Below are 22,282 nucleotides of genomic sequence, written 5' to 3'. Positions count from 1 at the left end.
TAAGACACTTAATAATCAGATTATCAAACACCAAAGACAAAGAGAATCCTGAAAGAGGCAAGAGAAAAGCAATCCATCACATACAAGGGAAGTTTGATAAGATTATGTATGGATTTCTCAGTAGAAACCATGGAGGCAAGAAGGAAGTGGGGTGATATATTTAAGATACTGAAAGAGGAAAACTGCCAACCAAGAATCGTATATCCAGCAAAGCTGTCCTTCAAATATGAGGGAGAGCTCAAGGTATTTTCTGACAGACAATGAGAGACTTTGTGAACAAGATACCCACCCTACAGGAAATACTAAAGGGAGCGCTACAGAGTGATAGGAGAAGACAGGAGTGCGTGGTTTAGAACACAATTTTGGGAGATGGTAGCACAGCAATGTAAGTACACTGAACAAAGATAACTATGAATACAGTTGAGAGAGGAAGGTTGGAGACACCAGAAGAAAGGAGGAAAGGTAAAGACTGGGACTGTGTAACTTGGTGAAATCTAGAGTGTTCAGCAATTGTGATAAAATCTACAAATATGTTCTTTTACGAGGGAGAACAAGCAAATGTCAACCTTGCAAGGTGTTAAAAATGGGGAGGCATTGGGGGAGGGATGCAATCAGCATAAACTAGAGACTGTAACAGAATCATTGTATTATGCTTCCTTTAATGTAACAAAGGCAATACACCAAGGTAAATGCAGATAAGAGGGGAGATAGGGGAGGCATCTTAGACACTTGACATTGATGGTGTTGTCTGACTCTTTAATCTACTTTGATTTAAGGTTATTTTTCCTTTTGCTGCTTCCTAGCTGTCATTTTTTTTTTCCCCTCTTTGCCTCTCTACCTTCTTTGACTCTCCCTCCTGCCTTGTGAAAGAAATGCAGATGCCCTTATATAGATAGTGGTGAAGGTGGTGAACACATAAATATATGACCATACAGAGAACCATTGATTATTTACTTAGGATGGAATGTATGGTGTGTGAACAAAACCATATTAAAAAAAAAAAATGGGTTGATGACAAAACCTCGAGGGCAATATATTGAGTGTAATGAGCCAGACACATAAGGACAAATATTGCAGGGTCTCACTGATAGGAACTAATATGTAAACTCATAGATATGAAATATAAGGTACCAAGATATAGGACAAGGCTTAAGAATGGGGAGCAGTTGCTTAGTATGAGCAGAATGTTCAACTAGGATGAACTTAAATGTTTGGAAATGAACAGAGGTGTCGGTAGCAAGATGTGAGAATAACTAACAGTGCCGAATGGTGTGTGAATGAGGTGGAAAGGGGAAGCTCAGAGTCATATGTCACTAGAAGGAAAGTTAGAGATCAAAAGATGGAAATGTATAAAACTGAATCCTGTGGTGGGCAATGTCCATGATTAACTGTACAAATACTAGAAATCTCTTCCATGAACCAGAACAAATGTATGACAATACAATTAGAAGTTAATAATAGAGGAGCATATAGGGAAGAAATATATACCTATTGCAAACTATATACTACAGTTAGTAGTATTTCAACATTTTTTCATAAACAGTAACAAATGTGCTATACCAACACTATGAGTCAACAATTGAGGGGGGTTGGTTAGGGATAGGGGAGGATTCGAGTTTCCTTTTCTTTTTTTCTTTTTTCATCTTTCACTTTATTTATTGTCTGGAGTAATGAAAAGGTTCTAAAAATTGAATAAAAATTAAGTGTGGTGATGGATGCACAGCTGTATGAGGGTACCAGGGTCAACTGATTGTACACTTTGGCTCTTTGGATAATTGTATGGTATCTGAACCATCCCAATAAAAACTAAAAAGGAAAAAAAAGATAATAATAAGATGGGAAGCAATGATGGCTGAGGCCAGACTTCCTGTTATATCCCTACAGGCCTTGGTCTGGGTAGCTGTGGCAGTAAAATCCCATAAGGCCTTATTTACTCAACAAGGCCAACCCCCTGTTATCAGCAGACAAATTGCTGACTTGGGTCCTTTAAGAGATACTGACCTATGGCCAAATGCCAGTGAAGTAGGCTTAACTCAGCCATAGCAGAAGGGTCAAGCACCAGAGTGGGCTAATCTAGCTATGACTGAATGGAGAAGAGAATTTCCAGGCCAACCAGCATCTGCTATTCCTGCTTCAACTTTGAAAGGCAGCCTTTAAGGATGTGGAGTTGAGTTGGCATGACTGGAATTATCTTCAAATTACTGTGGGTTATTCTTGTGATGATGCTCCGTTGTATGATAATTCTGTTATGTTTCTGCATACCTAGAACGAGAGCCCCATTGGATGCTTACTTTCAAGTGAGCAGGACCCAGCCTCCCTTGCCAACTGCCTCTGACTATTCGCGCGCCAGGAATCTTGTCTCAGAAGAGTTGCAGGTATCAGATAGCTCTGAATCTGACAATGACAGCCCTGCAGAGTATGAAGAGGTTGTCCAGGCACAGGAACCTGGGGCAGTCATTCTGGAAGGTGAGTCTTTTGTCTAGGTTTGGATTCACAAGTCTAAGGTCCAGAAAGCTTACAGAGCTTTCCCTGGCCATAATTATATCAAGAGGATTTCTTCTGACTCACAGTTTAATGTGATTTGTGACCCAGTGAGTTAATTGCTTTGTAATGGCATTTTATAATCCCTTTCAGTTTCTTAGATATTTAAGAAAAAAGTAGATTCTTATTTAAATTTTGTAAATTTAGTACCCTCTGTAGGATGCCACTTATGCAAGTGGAACTTTATTTTGCAGTAGGCGGACAGAGATCCCTACAGCGGATATTTTTCCTATGTTAAAAACCACAGGTTGAGAGAATGAGTTGGAAGGAGAGAAAATGGGGTTCACGGATTACAGTAGTTATAGCCAAGCTCCATCGCAGCAGAGCTGCAGTGCTTTTACCTTCCAGCCCACTCAAGGATATGCACAGACCACCCAGGCACGTGGGCAACAAAGTTATGGGACCTTTGGACAGCCCGCTGATGTCAGCTATACCCAGGCTCAGACCACTGTGACCTATGGGCAGACTGCCTATGTGTCTTCTTATGGACAGCCTCCTACTGGCTATGCTACTCCAACTGCGTCCTAGGCTTACAGCCAGACTGTCCAGGAGTATGGCACTGGTGCTTGTGATACCACCACTGCTACAGTTGCTACCACCCAGGCCTCCTTTGCAGCTCAGTCCGCATACAGCACTCAGCCTGCCTACCCAACCTATAGGCAGCAGCCAGCAGACACTGCAACTGTAAGACCGAAGGATGATAGCAAGCCTGCTGAGACTAGTCAACCTTAGTCTAGCACAGGAGGTTACAGCCCATCCTAGGATATGGACAGATAAATACAGTTATACTCAGGTACCTGGGAGCTTCCCCTTGAAGTCAGTCACTACATCTCCATCCTATCCTCCTACCAGCTATTCCTCTCAACAGCTGACTAGTTATGATGAGAGCAGTTACTGTCAGCAAAACACCTATGGGCAGCTGAGCAGCTATGGATAGCAGAGTAGCTATGGTCAACAGAGCAACTGTGAACAGCAGCTTCCCGCTAGTTATTTCCCCCAGACTGGATCCTATAGCCAGGCTCCAAGTCATTATAACCGATAGAGCAGCAGCTACAGGCAGCAGAGTTAATTCTGACAGGATCACCCCAGGAGCATGAGTGTTATGGGCAGGAGTCTGGAGGATTTTCCAGACCAAAAGAGAACTGGAGCATGAGTGACCCTGACAACTGGGGCAGGAGAAGAGGGAGATTTGATCATGGAGGCACAAGAAAAGGTAGGTGGAAAGGAGGATATGGTGGAATGGGTGCTTGAAAGCAAGTAGCTTCAATAAGCCTGGTGGACCCATGGATTAAGAACCAGATCTTGATCTAGGCCTGCCTGTAGATCCAGATGAAGATACTACAATTTATGTGCAAGGATTAAATGACAGTGTGACTCTAGATGACCTGTCAGGCTTCTTTAAGCAGTGTGGGGTTATGAAGGTGAATGAGAGACCTGGGCAACGCATGATCAACATCTGCCTGTACAGGGAAACAGGAAAGCCCAAAGGCAATGCCACTGTGTCATGTGAAGACCCACAGACAGCCAAGACTGCCATGGAGTGGTTTGATGGGAAAGATTTTCAAGGGAGCAAACTTAAAGTCTTTTCTTGCACAGAAGAAGCCTCCAGTGAACATGCAGTGAACACCCATGAGGGCAAAGGGATGCCACCCCCACTCTGTGGAGGTGTAGGGGGACCAGGAGGTCCTGGGGGACCAGTGGGTCTCATGGGAGGTCGTGGAGGAAACAGTGGAAGCTTCCCCTTAAAAGGGCCCCAGGATTTTTGAGGGAACCCATCTAGAGGAGGAAATGTCCAGAACCAAGCTAGAGACCAGCAGTGCCTCAGGTCTAGGATGTGGAAATCAGAACTTCACCTAGAGGACAGAATTTAACCAGTGTAAGGCCCCTAAGTCTGAAGACTTCTTCCCGCCACTCCTTCCACCCCCAGGCGGTGACTGTGGCAGAGGCAGCTCTGACAGCATGCAGGGAGGGAGAGGTGATCTTATGGACCACAGTGGTCCTGGTGGATGTTCAGAGGTGGCCTTGGTGGAGACAGAGGTAGCTTCCAGGGCGGCCAGGGCATGGACTGGGGTGACTTCGGTGGAGGAAGACAAGGTGGCCCTAGGTGGCCTCCTAGATCTCCGATGGAACAGATGGAGAGAAGAGGTGGCCATGGAGGGAGGATCTGGAAAAACGGACAAAGGCAAGCACCTTAGGAATGCAGAGACCAGCCCTACTAGAGCTGCAGTGACTTCCAGATTTGTTTTTTAAGCCAGAAAATGTTTTACATTCATGATTTCATATTTCTAATGTTGGCCACAACAGTATGATTATTCCTTGTCTTCTGTACTTCAGTATTTTCCACCATTTGTGAAGAAACATTTAAACAAGTTAAATGGTTAAAAAAAAAAACCAAAACACTGATAACCCCAGCTTGTGGTCTTTCATAACCTTTCTCACTAAAAGGAACTTAGGGATTCTTGGAAAAATGGCAAAGTCTAATAGAGTTATGTCATTAGGCACAGGAGCCACGTTGAAAGGGCCTTTAGCAGCCTAAGATGGCACAATTTGAACACCATAAAAGAATATTGAATGCAATGGATTGAAGCAATCAAATAGATGAAAATCTATAAGTTCATAATGACATATGTTTTAAAAATCTCATTTATTGCTGTCAGAAGTTGCTGGAGTCTCAACTTCATTACTCTGGAAAGTTGTAAATAAAGGGAAAGAATCAAGTATTTATCTTGCTTTTGCTGTGTGAACTGCATTCAGGATAACCAAATAATTAATGTAGGAGGTGTTTTTTTGTAGTAGAAAAATTCTAGCTAATAATTATAGCAGGAAGGATAGAAAAGATCACCATTTTGCAACTCCTATTGAAATAATGTATCTAGGCAAAGATCATAAGTGGATCCTAAGGCCATTAGGTGAAAGGTTGATGGGATTCTTTTTAATGGAAGGACCAGATTGACACCACCTGAACCCATTGATTGATCTCAACTTCTCAAATATTGGGCCTACCAGACCTTATATCCCTCTTGATGTGCTGCAATCAGATATACACACACCACCTAGGAAGTACTGTTGCCACCAGAAAAAAAAAAAAGAACGAACCTGAATCTATTTAAGACCCCTAGATCTTTTTGTTTGTTTGTTTAAACAATGGGAATTTATTTGGTAATGGTTTTGAGGCTAAGAGAAAGTCCAAATCAAGGCGTCATCTTGGCAATGCTTTCTTCCTGAAGACTGGTGTTCAGGGGCTGGCTGCCAGTGATCCTGGGTCCTAAGCTTGTCACACGGCAAGGCACATGGAGGCGTCTTACGACCTCTCCCTTCTCCATTGGTTTTAGCTTCTGGCTGCTCCTTCTGTTGCTTTCCTTGTGTCTGAATCTCATTCTGCTTATAAAGGACTCCAGTAACAGGATTAAGACCCATGCTGATTGGGCTGGGCAACATCTTAACTAGTATTAGAGAAATATGTGAATGAATTCTTTTAAAACCCAGGAGTAGGGAGTATTTTGAAATCTAGAAACAATTTTAAAAACTACATTGCTTATCAGCCTTTGGCTAAGTCAAGTGTAATAAAAGAAAACTACCTAATTTTTTTTTTTTTTAAATTTTTGTATGGCAGTAAACCATAAATATTGAGTGATTCCACTTACAGACAGAGTGGTTTAGGGCTGCAAGTGCAAACGGTAAGTAATTGTAAATGGGCATGAGGGATTTTGGGGGTTTAAAATAGGATTGTGATGATGGTTGTACAACTCTGTAAATATACTAAAATCACTGAACTGTACACTAAAACCCGGTGAATTTTATGGTGTATAAATTAGATTCAGTATAACTGAAATAAGCAAATAAGCATAAGCAAAGTTAAAAAAAAAAGTGTGACTATAAAGGAAAAAATTTGTAAACTCAGGACTAAATTAAAATTTAGAATTTATGTTCATTGAAAGACATTAAGAGAGTTTAATGAAATGGCAACACACAGTCTAAAAAAGACATTGACAATACATGTATGTGAAAAATTCCTTTTATCTAGGATATATAAATAACTTCTCCTACAATCTAATAGAAAAAGGGACGAAAGGTTTGAAAAGTGCTCCCAAAAGAGAATATCCAAATGGCAATCAGTATATTTTTAAAAGGTTTCATGAATCATCGGGGAAGTGCAGTTGAAAACCACATTGCAGAATCAATAGGTACTCACCAAAATGGTTAAAGTTAAAAAGACTGAGGGAATATATAGCAAACAGAACTCTCATACACTCCTGATAGGAGTGTAAATTGGTACAAACATTTTGGAATAATATTTTTTAAAATTCAATAGATGTATAACCTAGGACCCAGCACATCTACTTCTAGGTGTTATATCTAGCACTATTTGTAATAGCAAAAAACAAAACTACCCAATAATCCATCAGTGGTAGAATGCTTAAATAATTGTAGTATAGTCACACAGTGAAATACTATACAGCAGTGAGAATGAATGAACTACAATTAATATGGAAGAATCTTACATAAAGTAGAGCAAAAGTAGCAGACAAAAAAGAGTAAATAACTTGAGATTCCATTTATATGAAGTACAAAAGAAAAAAAGAAAGAGGAGCACATTTGAAGAGTCTTCCACTAGCCTATGATTAGGCTATTCAAGTGTGAAAAAGAAAAATGACTAAAAATTAAAAAGTGCTTCCTTGATCATTAGCAGAGGTTGTGAATGGTTGCTGAGGAGCCCGCTAATGGTGGGATTGGGATGACATCGCCTGAACCCATTAGGCAGCCTCTTGATGTGCTGCCATCAGAAATACACACACAACCTGGGGAATATTCTTGCTGCTCTGCTCCTCCTCTCACAAAACTGAACTGGAATTTGCACAAACCTCTAGATCTAATTACTAGGAAAGTAGAAGATAGAGGAACAAATTAAACAATACCGCTAGGAAGCAGTCAGCCAAATCCAGGATATAAGACTTCCCACCAGGACAAATAATCAGATAACCAGATTTTTTTAACAAATCGATGACCAGGAGGAAAAAAAAGAATGAGGAAGAATTGGTATAGAATGAAAAAGATGTAAGAGACAGGAACAGTCAAGCTCATTGTGGAGAATGTTTGAATCCTGATTGGAGGAAACCCACTTAAAAAAAAAAAAAAACACCTTTGAAACAATTGGGAGATTTTGAATATGAACTGTGTGTCATCTGGGTATTAGAATGATAATAAAGGATTATTGTTAGTTTTGTTAACTATAATAATGATACAGTGTTTATATTTTAAAAATCAGTGTTGCTTAAGTTTCACAAGTGAAACATTTTTAGGGTATTGTTATTAAATATTCCAACAAAAAGAAAACTATAGGAATGGGGGCTTAGAAACATGATTGGCAAAATGTTGATTATTTTTAAAATTGGGGCCTGGGACTTGTGAATTAATATACTTTTCTGTCTACTTTTATGTATGTTTGAAAATAATCAAAATAAGTAAAAAAAAACACATTCACTGATGCTACTTGGGAAAATTATCTGTTTTGCAGCAACATTACTGTTAGAAATAAAAAGTTGTAGTGAGTCAGGCTTTTTCCTAGTAGCCTGTGATAACTGACTTATGTCTTTTGTATAATTACCTGTCCTGTAGTTTCTGAGAACGACTCAGCAGAGCCACCAGGAGGTAGCTCAGCAGAGCAAGAAGTTACATGTATCGATGGAGGAGAGATCCTCCCCAAGCAGGTAACATAAGTAGCTTTTAAAGGAAAGGTTTGGATTTTCATTTTAAAATGGGGATTGTATGCCAAGATGGAAAGGTTGTAGGCGTTGTAGGCAGGAGATCCAGATGTGGATCTTACCCAGTTACGCTTACTTGTGTGACTCTTTCCTCCTCTGCTTAAAAAAAAAAAAGTGAGGGAAGAGTGAGGGTGACTTGTCATTTGAAATAGTAGGTAGGAATGCTCTTTATAAACTATCAGGTAGAATATGATTATGTAATAAACAGTTTTTTAAGATAGCACCTGTTCACCCTTTTCCTTAATATAGCAGTTTTTTACTGTGCCAATTTTGAAACATCATTTATCTATTTTTTGCATGTTTCTATATGGTCTTATGGTCTCCAGGTGTTTATTTTTTTCTTCTAGAAAAATTTTATGCCCATATAAATCTATTTTTAAAAATTTTCTTTTTTTTAAATGTATACAAAAGAAAATATATTATACTTTGTTCTGAGCCTTGCTCTTTTTCCCCCACTTATTACATCTTGGAGGATTTTCTGTTTTCAGTACAAAGAGTTGAATCTTGTTCTGGTTAAGAGCTGCATAGTGTTCCATCATGTGAATAAATTTTCAGTTAATATTTTCATTATACACTGTGGTTGTTTCCTTTTTATTGCTGCTGTTCCTGTTACAAATCATGTTGCACTAAACATCCTTTTATAATTGTGTGGGCAAATATTTATGACTACATCTATGGGGTATATTTCTAGCAAAGAGATGGTTATGTCAAAATATATATGTATTTCTATTTTTGATAGATAAAGCCAAATTGCTCTCCATAAAATTTGTGCCAATTTATAATTGCAGCAACAGTATATAAGCATTTCCCTTTCTCCCTCGCCCTCAACAGTACTTGGTGTCATCAGACATCAATTTGTACCAGTCTAACAGATGAAAACATGGACTCTTTAATTTGCATTTCTTAAATTATAAGTGAATGCTTATTGACCATTTGTATTAGTTTTCTGTAAGCTGACTGTTTATATCATTTCTTTGTTTTCTAGGTGTTTTCTTTTTTTCCTCATTGATTCACATGAACTAAATATTTTGTAGCTACTTGAATTGATAATGAACCTAACTTTGAATGTATAACTAACCTACCATTCCCTGTTGTTGGTTATGTGGGTAGTTGCCAGTTTTGCTTTAGTTTTTTGTTTGTTTTTTTAAAAGTGTTTGTACAGATAGCGCTTTTCTTAAGTGAAGAAAAATATATCCAAGAATTTCATAACATCAAAAAGTAGGATTATTTTCATGGTCGTTATTACATTTTGCCAGAATACCTTCCAGGAAGAATGACAAGTGATTCATAGCTGCTGCAGTTTTTATGCAGCTTTTCAATTGACTTTGTATTATTTTATGTGCTTTTGTTAATTTAATAGGGTTACATATCCTCTTCTAGACTGATTTTGCATTTTCTCTAATTTGAATGTTTTCTGGTTTCTATCTAGCAGTCTCCCCAAAAGTCCAACCCTCTTCTGTCTTCTGCTTCTGTGGATGAGGAAGAAGGGGACACTTGCACAATATGTTTGGAACAATGGACCAATGTTGGGGACCACCGACTCTCAGCATTACGCTGTGGGCACCTCTTTGGATATAAATGCATTTCTAAATGGCTCAAAGGACAGGCACGAAAATGTCCTCAGGTAAGGACCATGGATAAGGACTGTGCATTGAACAGTCAACATGTTAAGTCAGGAAGCAGAAGGATTTCTAGAACCACACTAATTGTGTTCCCTTGGGTTCTTTAGTGCAACAAGAAAGCCAAGCACAGTGATATTGTTGTCCTCTATGCCCGAACCCTAAAAGCTTTGGACACTAGTGAACAGGAACGCATGAAAAGGTAGGTGATGAGAGTCTATATAAATGGAAGATACCCTTTTGATTCCTTAAGGCAGTCCTGAGAATAAAAGGTAGAAATCACTGACAGAGTGGTTCTAAGGCGTGATTTGGGATCTCTGGGGATTATTGGTAGTATGTCCCACACTGATTTACAGTGCATGTTCTGGTCATCTTCTGAAGGAGATCTGCATGGTTTGCTCTCCATACAGTGTTTAAAATAAAGACCTGGCACAGATCTTTTGCATGTATGCGTCTCATATCCCTTAGCTGCACCCCCACCCCCCACAGCAGCACTCTGTAGAAGATTCAAGAGCGAAGCTTTGTACATACAGTGCAATGCAAGAAGTTACCAGGATTTTGAAAGTCCATGAAGGGTTGCTAATACCACTACCTAAAATATGCTTTAAGAATATGAAAGAGTAAAAATACTCACTGTATGGGTCATCTTACAGGTTATGGTGAGAATGTACACAGGCAACGTCACATAGATCTTTTGGCCGTATGTTTCAAAAGCTTTTAAATCCTTTGCCCTAGTCATTCTACTATAAGTGTTTATTCCAAAGAAATTATTAAGGATTTGTGCAAAGATTTATTTATGAGAGTTTCCATTTAGTATTGTTAATCCAAGCCAGGAAATTCATTGGTTGAGTAAACTGGTGTATCCATGTGATGGAATACTGTGCATTCATTAAAACTAATGATGTAAAAGAATGGTGTTATGTTAAAGCACATTAATAGACAGTGTGATTATGTTTGTATGAACTGGAAGAAGAAACACTACAAGTAGTCATTGAGGAGTGGGATCACTGCAGGTGATTTAAATTTTCTGCTTATTTGCTTTTTCTCATTTGACTCCAACACTTATTTGTAGTATTTTAAAATGGCAGATGAATGGAGAGGGAAACTGTTGGAAAAGGAAATACATAGATGTGATTGTCAGTGAGTAGTTATATTAAAAAATAATTCACTGATGACATTCCTGTAATCAATCAAAATTGATCCTTAGGCTCCTTTGAAAAAGTGAAAATTTTCAACATGCTGATAAATACAGAAACTAATAAAATAAGTAGTATCATAAAATATTTGTCCTTTTATGTCTAGCTTATTTCAGTCAGCATAATGTTTTCAGGATTCATGTTGGAGGATGTATCAGAATTTCCTTCCTTTTATGGCTGAATAATATTCCATTTTATGGATATACCATATTTTGTTTATCCATTCCTCTGTTGGTGGACACTTGAGTTGTTTCCACCTTTTGGCTATTGTGAAAAATGCCGTTGTGAACATTGTTTCTGTTTTCAATTTCTCTTGGGTACATGCCTAAGAGTGGAATTACTAGGCCATATAATAATTCTGGTTAACTTTTTTAGGAACTGGACCTTTTTAAATGAAATAAATCATTACAGATACAGGAGATACTTCCTTATAAACTAGTTTTCTTTAATTCCATTTCTTTCCCCAGATGTAATCACTTTCATAAATTAGGTGTTCTCATTCCCAAGAATGGCTGTATATTTGACTAGCTATATATGTATCCATAAATCATATATAGTACGGTTTAAGAATTTAAATTTATGCAAATGTTTTGCTGGATTATAATTTTCCTTCTGTGGCTTGCACTTTTGCTTAATATTATATTTGGGGGATATATCCACATTGATAAATGTAGCTCTACTTCATTCATTTCCATTTCTGTATAAAATATTTAGTTCTATAATTAATCAGAATTGGTTTATGTATCGATGGACATTTAGGAGGTTTCCAGTTTTTGTTAATATAAGCCGTGCTACAGAGAAATGGGTAAGAATTTCTTTAGGTCTATAAATAGAATTGCTTTATTATAAGGTATGTATAATTTCATCTTTATTAGATATTGTCAGATGCTCTTTCCAGTGGCTGATCCCATGTATATTCCTGCCACCAGCAGTGTAAGAGATTTCTCTTTTTTCCATATCCTTATCTACTTGGTATTATCAGATTTAATAATTATTGCTGGTCTCGTGGGGTGAGGCAGTATTTCACTTTAATTTGCATTTCCTCAATTACTAGTAAGGTTGAACATATTTGTCCATGAATTGTGTTTATAGCCTTTGCTCATTTATATTGAGTTGTTTATTTTTTACTGATTTATAGGAGTTCTTTATGTTTTCTTTATACTAATGTTGTTGATTGTGTGTTTTGGTATATATCTCCTTCCAGTTTGTGACTTGTCTCTTTAACTTGTTTATGGTATCTTTTGTTAAACACAAATTTTTAATTTTAATGCACTCGAATATATCAGCCTCTTGTTTTCTGCTTTTTCTTGTCTTAAGAAATTTAGTATTTAAAATAAATTCTCCCTCGTTCTTCAAAATTGTCTGTGCTGTTTTTGGCCCTTTGTTCTTCCATATTAATTTTAAAATTAGTTTAAGCTCCATGAAAACCCATTGGGATTTGGATTGAAATTTATAGAGTAACTTGAGAAGTGTTGTCTTCACAATTGAGTGTTGAATTTTAGTCATGAAAATTATATAATATCCTTCAATTTGTTCACTGTTTTCTTTGAATAATTTTGTACTTTTCTTCATAAAGGTCTTGCACATCGTTTAACTTTTCCCAGTTGCTGTTGTAAGAATTGCTGTTGTGAGTGTATTTTTTGTGTGTGATAGATTTACTAATCAGATACTGGTGTACCGGGAATGATAGTCATCTTATTTTCTCATTCTTGATTTTAGCAACTTGGCTGAATGGATTCTTTTAAACTTTCCATGAAGATAAATATGGGCAGCTTTATTCCTTTCTAGTTTTCATATCTTTTATTTCTTTATTCTGTCTTATGGGAATGGAAATCTGTCTTTGCATTTCATATTCTGAAGCTGTTTTTAGATGCATATAGATTTTCATGTATCTTTTTGCTGAATGTGTCCTTTTATTATTGTTTCTCTGTATGCCTATTCATGAGTTTTACTTTAATTCTAATTGGTCTGTCTTTGGGTTAGCATTTTCCTAGTATATCCTTTGTATCTTTTTAATTTCAACTTGTTTTTTGTGATATTTGTAATATCTGATGAACAGCAGACAGCTCAGTTACTGTTATTATTCAATCCAACAGATAACCTTGACCTTTTGGTATGTTGTTAATTGGCCTGAGCTTTAAACAGTGAACTTAGCTCTGTTCCCTTATTGTGCATATAGCATTTTAGTACCCATTCCCCAGTAGGAGTCAGACCCTTAGCTGTCACTGCGTCCTTTAACACCAAACCCCAGTCGGCTGGTAACTTCAGCCTTGCATGCTACTTTCTGTAGTGTTTCTGGACTTGAGAGATTTTTTTCTTTTTGTATGTTATCCCCTATCCTGATAGTTTACAAGCAAAGCAGATGTATTGCAGTGTGAACTTACTGTGCTATCTTGATGGGAAGTCTTTTGTAGGCTTCCTAATCCCCACCTGTTGCTTGCTTTCCCCCTCTAGTTCCTTGCTGAAGGAGCAGATGCTAAGAAAGCAGGCCGAGTTAGAATCTGCACAGTGCCGACTCCAACTTCAGGTCCTCACTGATGAGTGCACTAAGCTTCATAGTCGTGTCCATGTAAGTTTGCCTTTTCTAATCCAAAGAACTTCTGGAATAGGAATTCAAGAAATCTAAATATTACTTAGGATCATCTCAGATACAAATAGAACTTGTTAAGGTTTTCAGGAAGTTAACATGGTCAACTCTTTATTTAACTTCTAACTAGGGCTTTTGCCAGAACCTTGCACACTTTATGATGAATTTTATTGCAATCTAAATTTTAGAAAAAGTTAAATAGGCAGCTGATAATTCTGAACTTGCTTAAGTTCACCTTCTGGATCTACCAGTAAAATGAGGATTTTAGACGGAACAACCATTAAGGACTTTTCAACCCTAATATTACATGATCCTGTGCTCCTTTAATTTCGGTTGCTTGTCGAAATACTGTGAAAACTATGGCAGTTCTCTAAGATTTATTTTCATACTTCAATATGTTCATATAATGGATAATGAATTTCTTTGGATCAGATCAAGAAATTTTGCTTGATGGAAATATCAAACAAAAAAAGCTTTTCTTTCTACGAAATCTTTTTTATTGTAGGAATTACAAAAACTTATTGTGCAGCATCAGGATCAAATTCTGCAGCAACCGAAGAACTCCCAGACACATTTACTAGGCTGCCTGCCCTCCAGCCAGGGCCAGCACAAGTACCATTTCCAGAAGTCCTTCACAGTGTCTCATACAGGGAATTGCCGAATCATGTCCTACTGTGATGCTCTGAGCTGCCTGGTGATGTCACAGCCTTCTCCGCAAGCCTCTTTGATTCCAGGTAAACAGTCCAGAACCTCAGCTTTTAGGTTCATTATTCAACTTCATTTCCCTCCTTTCTATTTTTGAAGGATCCAGGCCTCAGTAGTGGGTGAATACTGACGGCAGCCCATCAAATCACTTTTCCCTCACCAGTTCCCCAGTTGCAGATACCCTAGGTTGCTGCAAAGGTGTCTTTGGTGTCTGTTGACTTCATTTTGTAAATTTATTCACCAAGAGGGTGGAAATATTGATACCCATAGTAAAGTGGGAGAAGATGAGGAACTTGGAAGTGTGGGTTATTTGTATAGCCCAAAGAGAAGGGCATTACTCCCTGTATGTTCCAATAAACTTACAGATTCATCTAGACTGGAAAAATTTGATGAAATACTACACCAAGGGCTAATTCAAGTTGAAACAAGATTTAATACTTATTTTCCGTAGTGACAAAATTGATAGATATTAAGTAAAAAATTAGAGGGGTACTTTGATTATTTTAATACTATACTAATTTTTTCTTTTAACATTCTTTGTGGTTTTTAGTTTACTTTTAGGTTGTCTTAAGCTTAAAAACCAGATCTCCCCACGTACCCAATTGAATCATTCCTGAATGTTGCAAATATTTGTTTCTGCTGTGTTCAGCATGTAATTTCTGCCAATTGACAGGTTCCTTTGCTTCAGCCTGATTTCCTCTCTTTCCACACCTACAAATTCCATTCAAAGATTTTACAACTATGTCCCCAAAACTTAGTTATATATAAGGTTCGGAGTGGAATCCCTCGATAGCATTTATTTCTCTATTCACTGATACTAGCTGTGAATTGATAGGCTATGAGGAAGCTCCACTTGATGGGAAGTTAAACAGGATTGTTGATAGAGAATGTGCCTATACCTCATCCAAATTTTAATAAAAAGATTTGTCATCAAATAAAACCTTCCCCACAAATTGGAAAAATACAGTTTCTCCTTTCATTGTTCCCCATATTTGGTATATTCTATTCCTTTTCCCTTTTTCTTTTTTTTAAATTTTTCTTTTTATTTTAGTTGTACTACTTTTTTTAAATTCAATTTTATTGAGATACATTAACATACTATACAGTCATCCGAAGTGTACAGTCAGTTCACAGTACCATTATATACTTGTGCATTCATGACCACAATTAATTGTTGAACATTTTTATTACCACAAAAAGAAAAGAATAAGAATAAAAAATAAAGTAAAAAAGAACACCCAAAATATCCCATAATCCCCATCCCTCCCTGTTATTCATTTACTTTTTTCCCTCATTTTTCTATTCATCTGTCCATACACTGGGTAAAGGTAGTGGGAGCCATAGGGTTTTCACAATCACATGGTTGCACAGTATAAGCTATATATTATACAGTCGTCTTCAAGAATCAAGGCTACTGGGTTGCAGTTCAGCAGTTTCAGGTATTTCCTTCTAGCTATTCCAATACACTAAAATCTAAAAAACGATATCTATATAATGCATAAAAATAACCTCCAGAATGACCTCTCAACTCTATTTGAAATCTCTCAGCCACTGAAACTTTATTTTGTTTCATTCGTCTTCCCCCTTTTGGTCCCTGTCTGCTCCTTTGCATATAGGATTTCAAATGTCTTGTCCTCTGGTTCAGTAATCCTTTCTTCTGCCTCTCAGAGTCTGCTATTGTATAATTGTTTTTCATCTCTTCTGTTGGGCCTTTCATTCCCATAAGGTCTGCCATTTGTTTTTTTGCAAGCTTACGGATTCTTCTTTATGGTCGTCAGTGTCTTCTTTATATCCTTCAGCTCGTTGATGTAACTTAGGAGAGTTTGAACATCTTTAATTAGTAGTTTCAATTCCTGTATCTCTGTTAAAGTGTTTGTTCATTTGGCTGGTCCATGTTTTCGTGTTTTCTAGTATGGCTTACTATTTTTAGCTGTCTAGGCATCTGATTTTTCTTGATTAGTTTATTCTGGGGCTTGTTTTCACTCATTTATGTAGAGTTTTCTTGTTGGTTGGCTTTGTCCTCTGTCTGTTCTTTGGTGTTCAGTTCAACTTATTCTAGACCTCTAACATAGTTTCTGTTTTTAATTGATCCAAATTTTTCAGCTCTTGTTTTTCTGGTTCTTGTCCTGCCTCTATGTAACAGTTTTTGTGAGAGGGTCTCCCCAGATATGATCGACCCCAATCAGATTTTCCCAGACCAGACAGGCCCAAGTCTCAGGAGGACTTTGTATTCAGTATCAAGTTTCCTTGAGAATGAGACCCTGCAGGTTATCAGACCGCCTGCAAAGCCTCTAGACTCTGTGCTTTTCCTATCCTATCCAGCAGGTGGGGCTTGTCAGCCTGCAGCTCCCCACCAGGGTAAAGAGGTATGGCCTTTAATTCTCCGTAGGCCGTCTCTGCCAGGGGCGTGGCTGACTCAAGTTGTTTTTGTTATCCCGCTTCTGGGGTCTGAGTTCTCTGAATAAGGGCCACCACTTGAGCTGGGCTCCAGCCCCGCTTGTCTTGGGGAAGTTATGTCCTTTAGGGTGTTAACTCCTCCACTAGACTTATTTCTTTGTCACTCAGACCTATCTTAGCTCTGCTCTTGCCTAGGTCCAGCTGCCAATTGCAGATATCTGAGGCTTTCTGTAATGAGCTACTTAGAATAGTTATTTAAAAAGAAAAAGAAATCTCTTTTCAAGGCCTTTCCCCAGCCCCCAAGATTTGTCAGTTCTACTATAGACTATTTGAGAATACCCCCTTTAGGCTATTATCTCTTTCACCTAAATAGTTACTCTCAGACAACTTTAATATTTCCCTTGCCTAGGGCAGTGCTGAAGCAGGAGCTCTGATGGGCTATTGAAAAGTAAAAAAATAGTCAGAGAGAAAGAAAAGAAAAGAAGAAAAAAAAACGCTTTTCGGATCCAGACCCCAGCTCCCCAGGTTTGGAAGTAAGAGCTGGAGTTGGTACCCATTTCTCTGTGCCCTCTTTTCTTGGAGCCCATCCTTTTCCAGTATTCTGAAAACCTCTAACTCCAAAGGTCTGTGGTATTTTGTTGTTGTCAGCCCCACCTCCTCTCTGCCAGACTCCTCCCATTTCCCTTCGTGCTTGCTCTTGGTTTATCTGTGCTTGGAGCTTTTATTCGGCAGTCCAAATTTGTTAATTCTGCAATTGGGAACTGGTTGAGCCCCCCCTCCTTGCTCCCAGCACAGATTATTTCTTTTTCCCTTGGGGAACCAGCTCCAAGAGAGTCTGTCGTGCCCGTGGAGGAGGGGCGCCAGCCCCCTGGCCAGGGAAACTTATAGTTCCTGGCTGTGATCTCAGCCATTCCACCCATTCCATGCTGGTGTACAATGCATGCCAGTCACAGAAATCCCCCAAACCACTGCTCCCATTAAGTTCCTGGTTATTTACCAGCTGCCCTGGAGGAGTAACTAAATTCCACACCTCACCACTCTGCCGTCTTGCCCCGCCCTGCCACCCAGTGTCTTCTTTATATCCGTCATCTTTTGTCATATTTTCTTTCAACTTGTTGATTTGATTTAGAAGATTTGTTTGAACATCTTTAATTATTTGTTTCAACTCCCGAATCTCAGTTGAGGTGTTAGTCTGTTCCTTTGACCAGGGCATATCGTTGTGTTTCCTGGTGTGGCTCGTGATTTTTTGTTACATAGGCACCTGATTTTCTTTTATTAGTTTGTTCCGGAGGTTGGTTTCTCTCTTTTGCCTAGGGTTTTCTTGTTGGTTGTTATTCATCTCTCTTTTCTTTGTTTCTCTCACTGACCAGTTGTCAGATTGGCTCTGCCCCCAGTTTTCCCCCCAAAATCAGGCACCCACTGTGGTCTGCCACAGGGATGGGAGATAGGCTCTGGGCACCCCAGCAAGTTCACTGTGTGTGGTAATACAAATCTGCTAGCTTCCAGTGGTGCTGTGTTTTCTGCTGGCCACCGGGGTTGGGTTTATTTTAGAGCCCTGCTTTAACAGTTGGGTCTTCTATGTTTCTCAGCCAAATCAGGGCCAGCTTTCCGTACAGGGCGTGTAGACGAGTTGTGGTCCTAAGAAATGGTCTGTAGCATCTTTTTAAGTGTTTTGATTTCCTTGTATCTTCGGACTGTCCAGCAGATGGCGCTGTTCAGTAACTTAATCGTCCTCAGAAGCTGCTTTGCCTCCGAACACGGGCTGCGTCTACCCTGGTGAGCCGAAACTGCCGGACAAAATCTTGCTCAATATGGGGGCTCCACCTATGGCAAAGTACTCCCTCAGCTGACCCAGTACTCCAGCCATCCCCAAGGCAAGGAAATGGCTACCAGCTGCTGCTTCCCTCAAGGGTGGGGGAAGGGCTTTCAGACCCATGGCTGGAAACACAGTTTCTGTCCATGTTTTCACAGTCTCTGGCCATGTTTTCCCAGTTTCTGTGTCCCTCACTGACCTGGACCTTGAAATGTCCTCGCCTGTCCCCTGGGTCTTCTGATGGTCAGGGTATGTCTCACTGCTGTGAGATTTTATAGTCTGTGTCCATGGTGGGAGGTTTTCCGTCTGCTGATTCTGTGCCTTTCCCACACTGAGACCGAGTGAGGGGGAGGGGTGGTGACCAGCTGGTCTGGGACAGAAGATTCCTACCTGATATTTTTTTCTTTCTTCAATTTAGCATTTGCAGGGTCCTTCTCCAGTCTATATCCTCCTCCGTGTTTCAAACTATTCAGCATTGTCCTTTCTTTCATTGAATCTCTGGAGAGAAGTTTTCAGTAGCTTTTTACATCCCCATGTTGATGATGTCACCCCTGTTCCTTTTCTCTTAATGTATCTATTCTAGTCTACTCAGCTAGCTTGCTTGATAGCTGGCTGGTGCTGATTTGTCCTCATTGCCCTTGATTAACTAGGCAGGTATTCATGTTCCCCTGTAGCTTTAAAGTTTGTAGTCTCTCTGTATCTTTGTCTCTCCTAATTCTGTTTCAGGAGAAAATGTCATAAACTGTCTCCCACTTAGTTCCCTGTAGAAGCAGAAGTATGATTCAAGGCTACCTCGAATCTTGGATTTGACAAATTCTGTTTTTGTATAACTCAGATAAATATACATACATAGTAAAAATAAATCTATCATTAAGAGAACAGAGTAACAAATTTAAAAAAGACAAGTTTTTGTTGTTTTCCCCCTTCCAGGAATATTATGCATTGATTGCGATATTTGAAATGTCATCTGTTTCATTCCATTTTGGACAGATATAGCAAATCATGACTACCTAAGAGAACAATTACTTATCTCTACTCTATTGTACACTGTTCTTCAGCATCTGGAGTGCCTGTGGTTTGGGTGGAATGTGTGTGTGTGTGTGCTCTCTTGCTCACTCTGTCTTGCTTTTTCCGTTTTTTAATGGCTTTATGGAGGTATAACACATTGCACATATTTAAAATACACAATTGATGGTGTTTTTTTAATACAGTTTTATTAAGATATATTCACATACCCTACAGTCATCCACAGTGTACAGTCAGCTGTTCACAGTACCATCATATGGCATTCATTCATCACCAAAATCAACTTTTGAACATTTTCCTTACTCCCAAAAAAGTAAAAATAAAGGTAAAAAGAATACCCAAAACGTTCCATCCCCCCATCCCACCCTATTTTTCATTTAGTTTTTGTTCCCATTTTTCTACTCATCTGTCCATACACTGGACAAAGGGAGTGTGAGCCACAGGGTTTTCACAATCACACAGTCACACCATATAAGCTACGTAGTTATGCAGTCATCTTCAAGAATCAAGGCTACTAGGTTGCAGTTCGACAGTTTTAGGTATTTCCTTCTAGCCATTCCAGTACACTAAAAATGAAAAGGGATATCTATATAGCACATAAGAATGTGCTCCAGTGACCTCTCAACTCCATTTGAAATCTCTCAGCCACTGAAACTTTACTTTGTTTCATTTCACTTCCCCATTTTGGTCAAGAAGATTTTCTCAATCCCGCAATGCCATTCCTGGCTCCTCCCCAGGAGTCATGTCCCACATTGCCAGGGAGATTTATACCCCTGGGAGCCAAGTCCCATGTAGCAGGGAGGGCACCTGCCACATGGGCTTAGAGAAAGGGGGTGGGGGGGCCACATGAAATCAACAGAGGTTTTCTGGGGGAGACTTAGGTACAATTATTGGTAGGCTCAGCCTCTCCTTTGCAGCAACAAGCTTCACAAGGGCATGCCCCAAGATCGAGGGCTCATCCTACCAAACTGTCAATCCTCAGTGTTTGTGAGAACACCAGTAATAACCCAGGAGGAGAAGTCCAACATTTCCGCATTCTTCCCCAGTTCCCTAGGGGTCCCTGCAAATATATCCTCGTTCTCTGCCCATATTACTTTGGGTGCTATCAGAATTTCACACTGAACTGTACAAACCTAACAGATCTCATTTCCTATTCAAAGTTCCATGTAATTATGGTGTTTGAATAAACTGTCCTGGTTTGCTAATGCTGCAGAATGCAAAACACCAGAGATGGGTTGGCTTTTATAAAAAGGGGGTTTATTTCGCTACACAGTTGCAGTCTTAAGGCCACAAAGCATCCAAGGTAACACCTCAGCAATCGGGTACCTTCACCGGAGAATAGCCAATGGCATCTGGAAAACCTCTGTTAGCTAGGAAGGCAGCTGGCGTCTGCTCCAAAGCTCCGGCCTCAAAACGGCTTTCTCCCAGGACGTTCCTCTCTAGCAAGCTTGCTCCTCTTCAAAACATCACTCTCAGCTGCACTCCCTCAGTTCCCTCTCTCTGAGTCAGCTCATTTATATAGCTCCACTGATCAAGGCCCACCCCGAATGGGCAGGGCCACGCCTCCATGGGAACATCTCATTGAAATCATCACCCACAGCTGGGTGGGGCACACTCCAAGCAAATCCAACCATCAGCAAAACGTCTGCCCCACACAAGACCACAAAGATAATGGCATTTGGGGTACACAATACACTCAAACCGGCACACTGACCATACAAGTTAAATTAGTATGCTGCAGAAAATATAGATCCTGCATCAAATAAACATCTCCTCCTTTGGTCTCACACAGAAGTTGAAGTTTTAAAACATAGTCAGTATTGTCCTTTACCCTTTGGCCTGACTAGATCTGCTTCATTCATATCTCTAACTGAAGTATGAACTCTTTTTCAGCTTTTTTAACAGTTGCGGTATGAGGTAATACTGACATTCATAGCTGCCAAGCTCTAGCTCTTGAGTTTCGGGTATCACAGAAATACCCAAAATTCCAGAGACCAACCAGTTTATACCCAAAGAGCTCAGCATCTCAGAATTTAGAGATAACCATTACAACTCAGGAATAGATGTGACTGCTGTTAAGAGCTTACAGTATAGGGACCATGGCAATAAGCATTCCCATGATAACCTGTGCTCTAAGAGTCAAGTCTCAGAGTTTACACATTATAGTTAGTCCATATCAGTGAGGCATTATAATGTTTATCTTCCTGTTTATGGTGTACTTCACTCAAAATGCTGTCTTCAAGTTCCATTCATCTAGTTACCTGTCTCACAGCTTCATTCCTTCTTGCTCAATATTCTGTTGTATGTATACACCACAGTTCACCATTCCATTCATCCATCAATGTACTCCTTGGCCACCTCCATCCATTGGAAATCGTGAATACTGCCACCATAAACATCACTGTGCAAATGTGCCTATCTGGAGGACAGTGTGGTTATTCCCAAGAAGCTAAGTATATGGGTGCCATAAGGTCCTGCAACCTCATTATGGGATATATAGTTGGAAGATCTGAAAGTAGGGACACGAATGGGCAATTAATGAGTTTTAACATATGTGTACACCCCTGAAACAATCAGCACTATCAAGATAATGAACATATCTATCACACTAGAAGTTTTCTCATGCCCTTTTGTAA

General features: G+C 39.3%; 1 protein-coding gene and 1 pseudogene across 2 annotated transcripts in view; both read left to right on the top strand.

Moving 5' to 3' along the window:
* RFWD3 (ring finger and WD repeat domain 3) overlaps positions 1 to 22,282 on the top strand; it is a 49,516-nt gene that overhangs the window by 17,772 nt on the left and 9,462 nt on the right. For both annotated transcript variants that reach the window (XM_037816202.1, XM_037816201.1), the window contains exons 3-8: positions 2,267 to 2,466; positions 8,158 to 8,249; positions 9,733 to 9,927; positions 10,033 to 10,124; positions 13,573 to 13,687; positions 14,211 to 14,439. In XM_037816202.1, the coding sequence (XP_037672130.1) occupies positions 2,267 to 2,466; positions 8,158 to 8,249; positions 9,733 to 9,927; positions 10,033 to 10,124; positions 13,573 to 13,687; positions 14,211 to 14,439 (923 nt within the window). The remainder of the gene's footprint in view (positions 1 to 2,266; positions 2,467 to 8,157; positions 8,250 to 9,732; positions 9,928 to 10,032; positions 10,125 to 13,572; positions 13,688 to 14,210; positions 14,440 to 22,282) is intronic.
* Positions 2,649 to 5,156, top strand: LOC119518810 (annotated as a pseudogene).

This window comes from Choloepus didactylus, chromosome 22 (assembly GCF_015220235.1).
Source record: "Choloepus didactylus isolate mChoDid1 chromosome 22, mChoDid1.pri, whole genome shotgun sequence".
NCBI classification, from domain to species: Eukaryota; Metazoa; Chordata; class Mammalia; order Pilosa; family Megalonychidae; genus Choloepus; species Choloepus didactylus.
The sequence above is the reverse complement of the archived record's forward strand: the minus strand, read 5'-3'. Positions and strand labels throughout refer to the sequence as shown.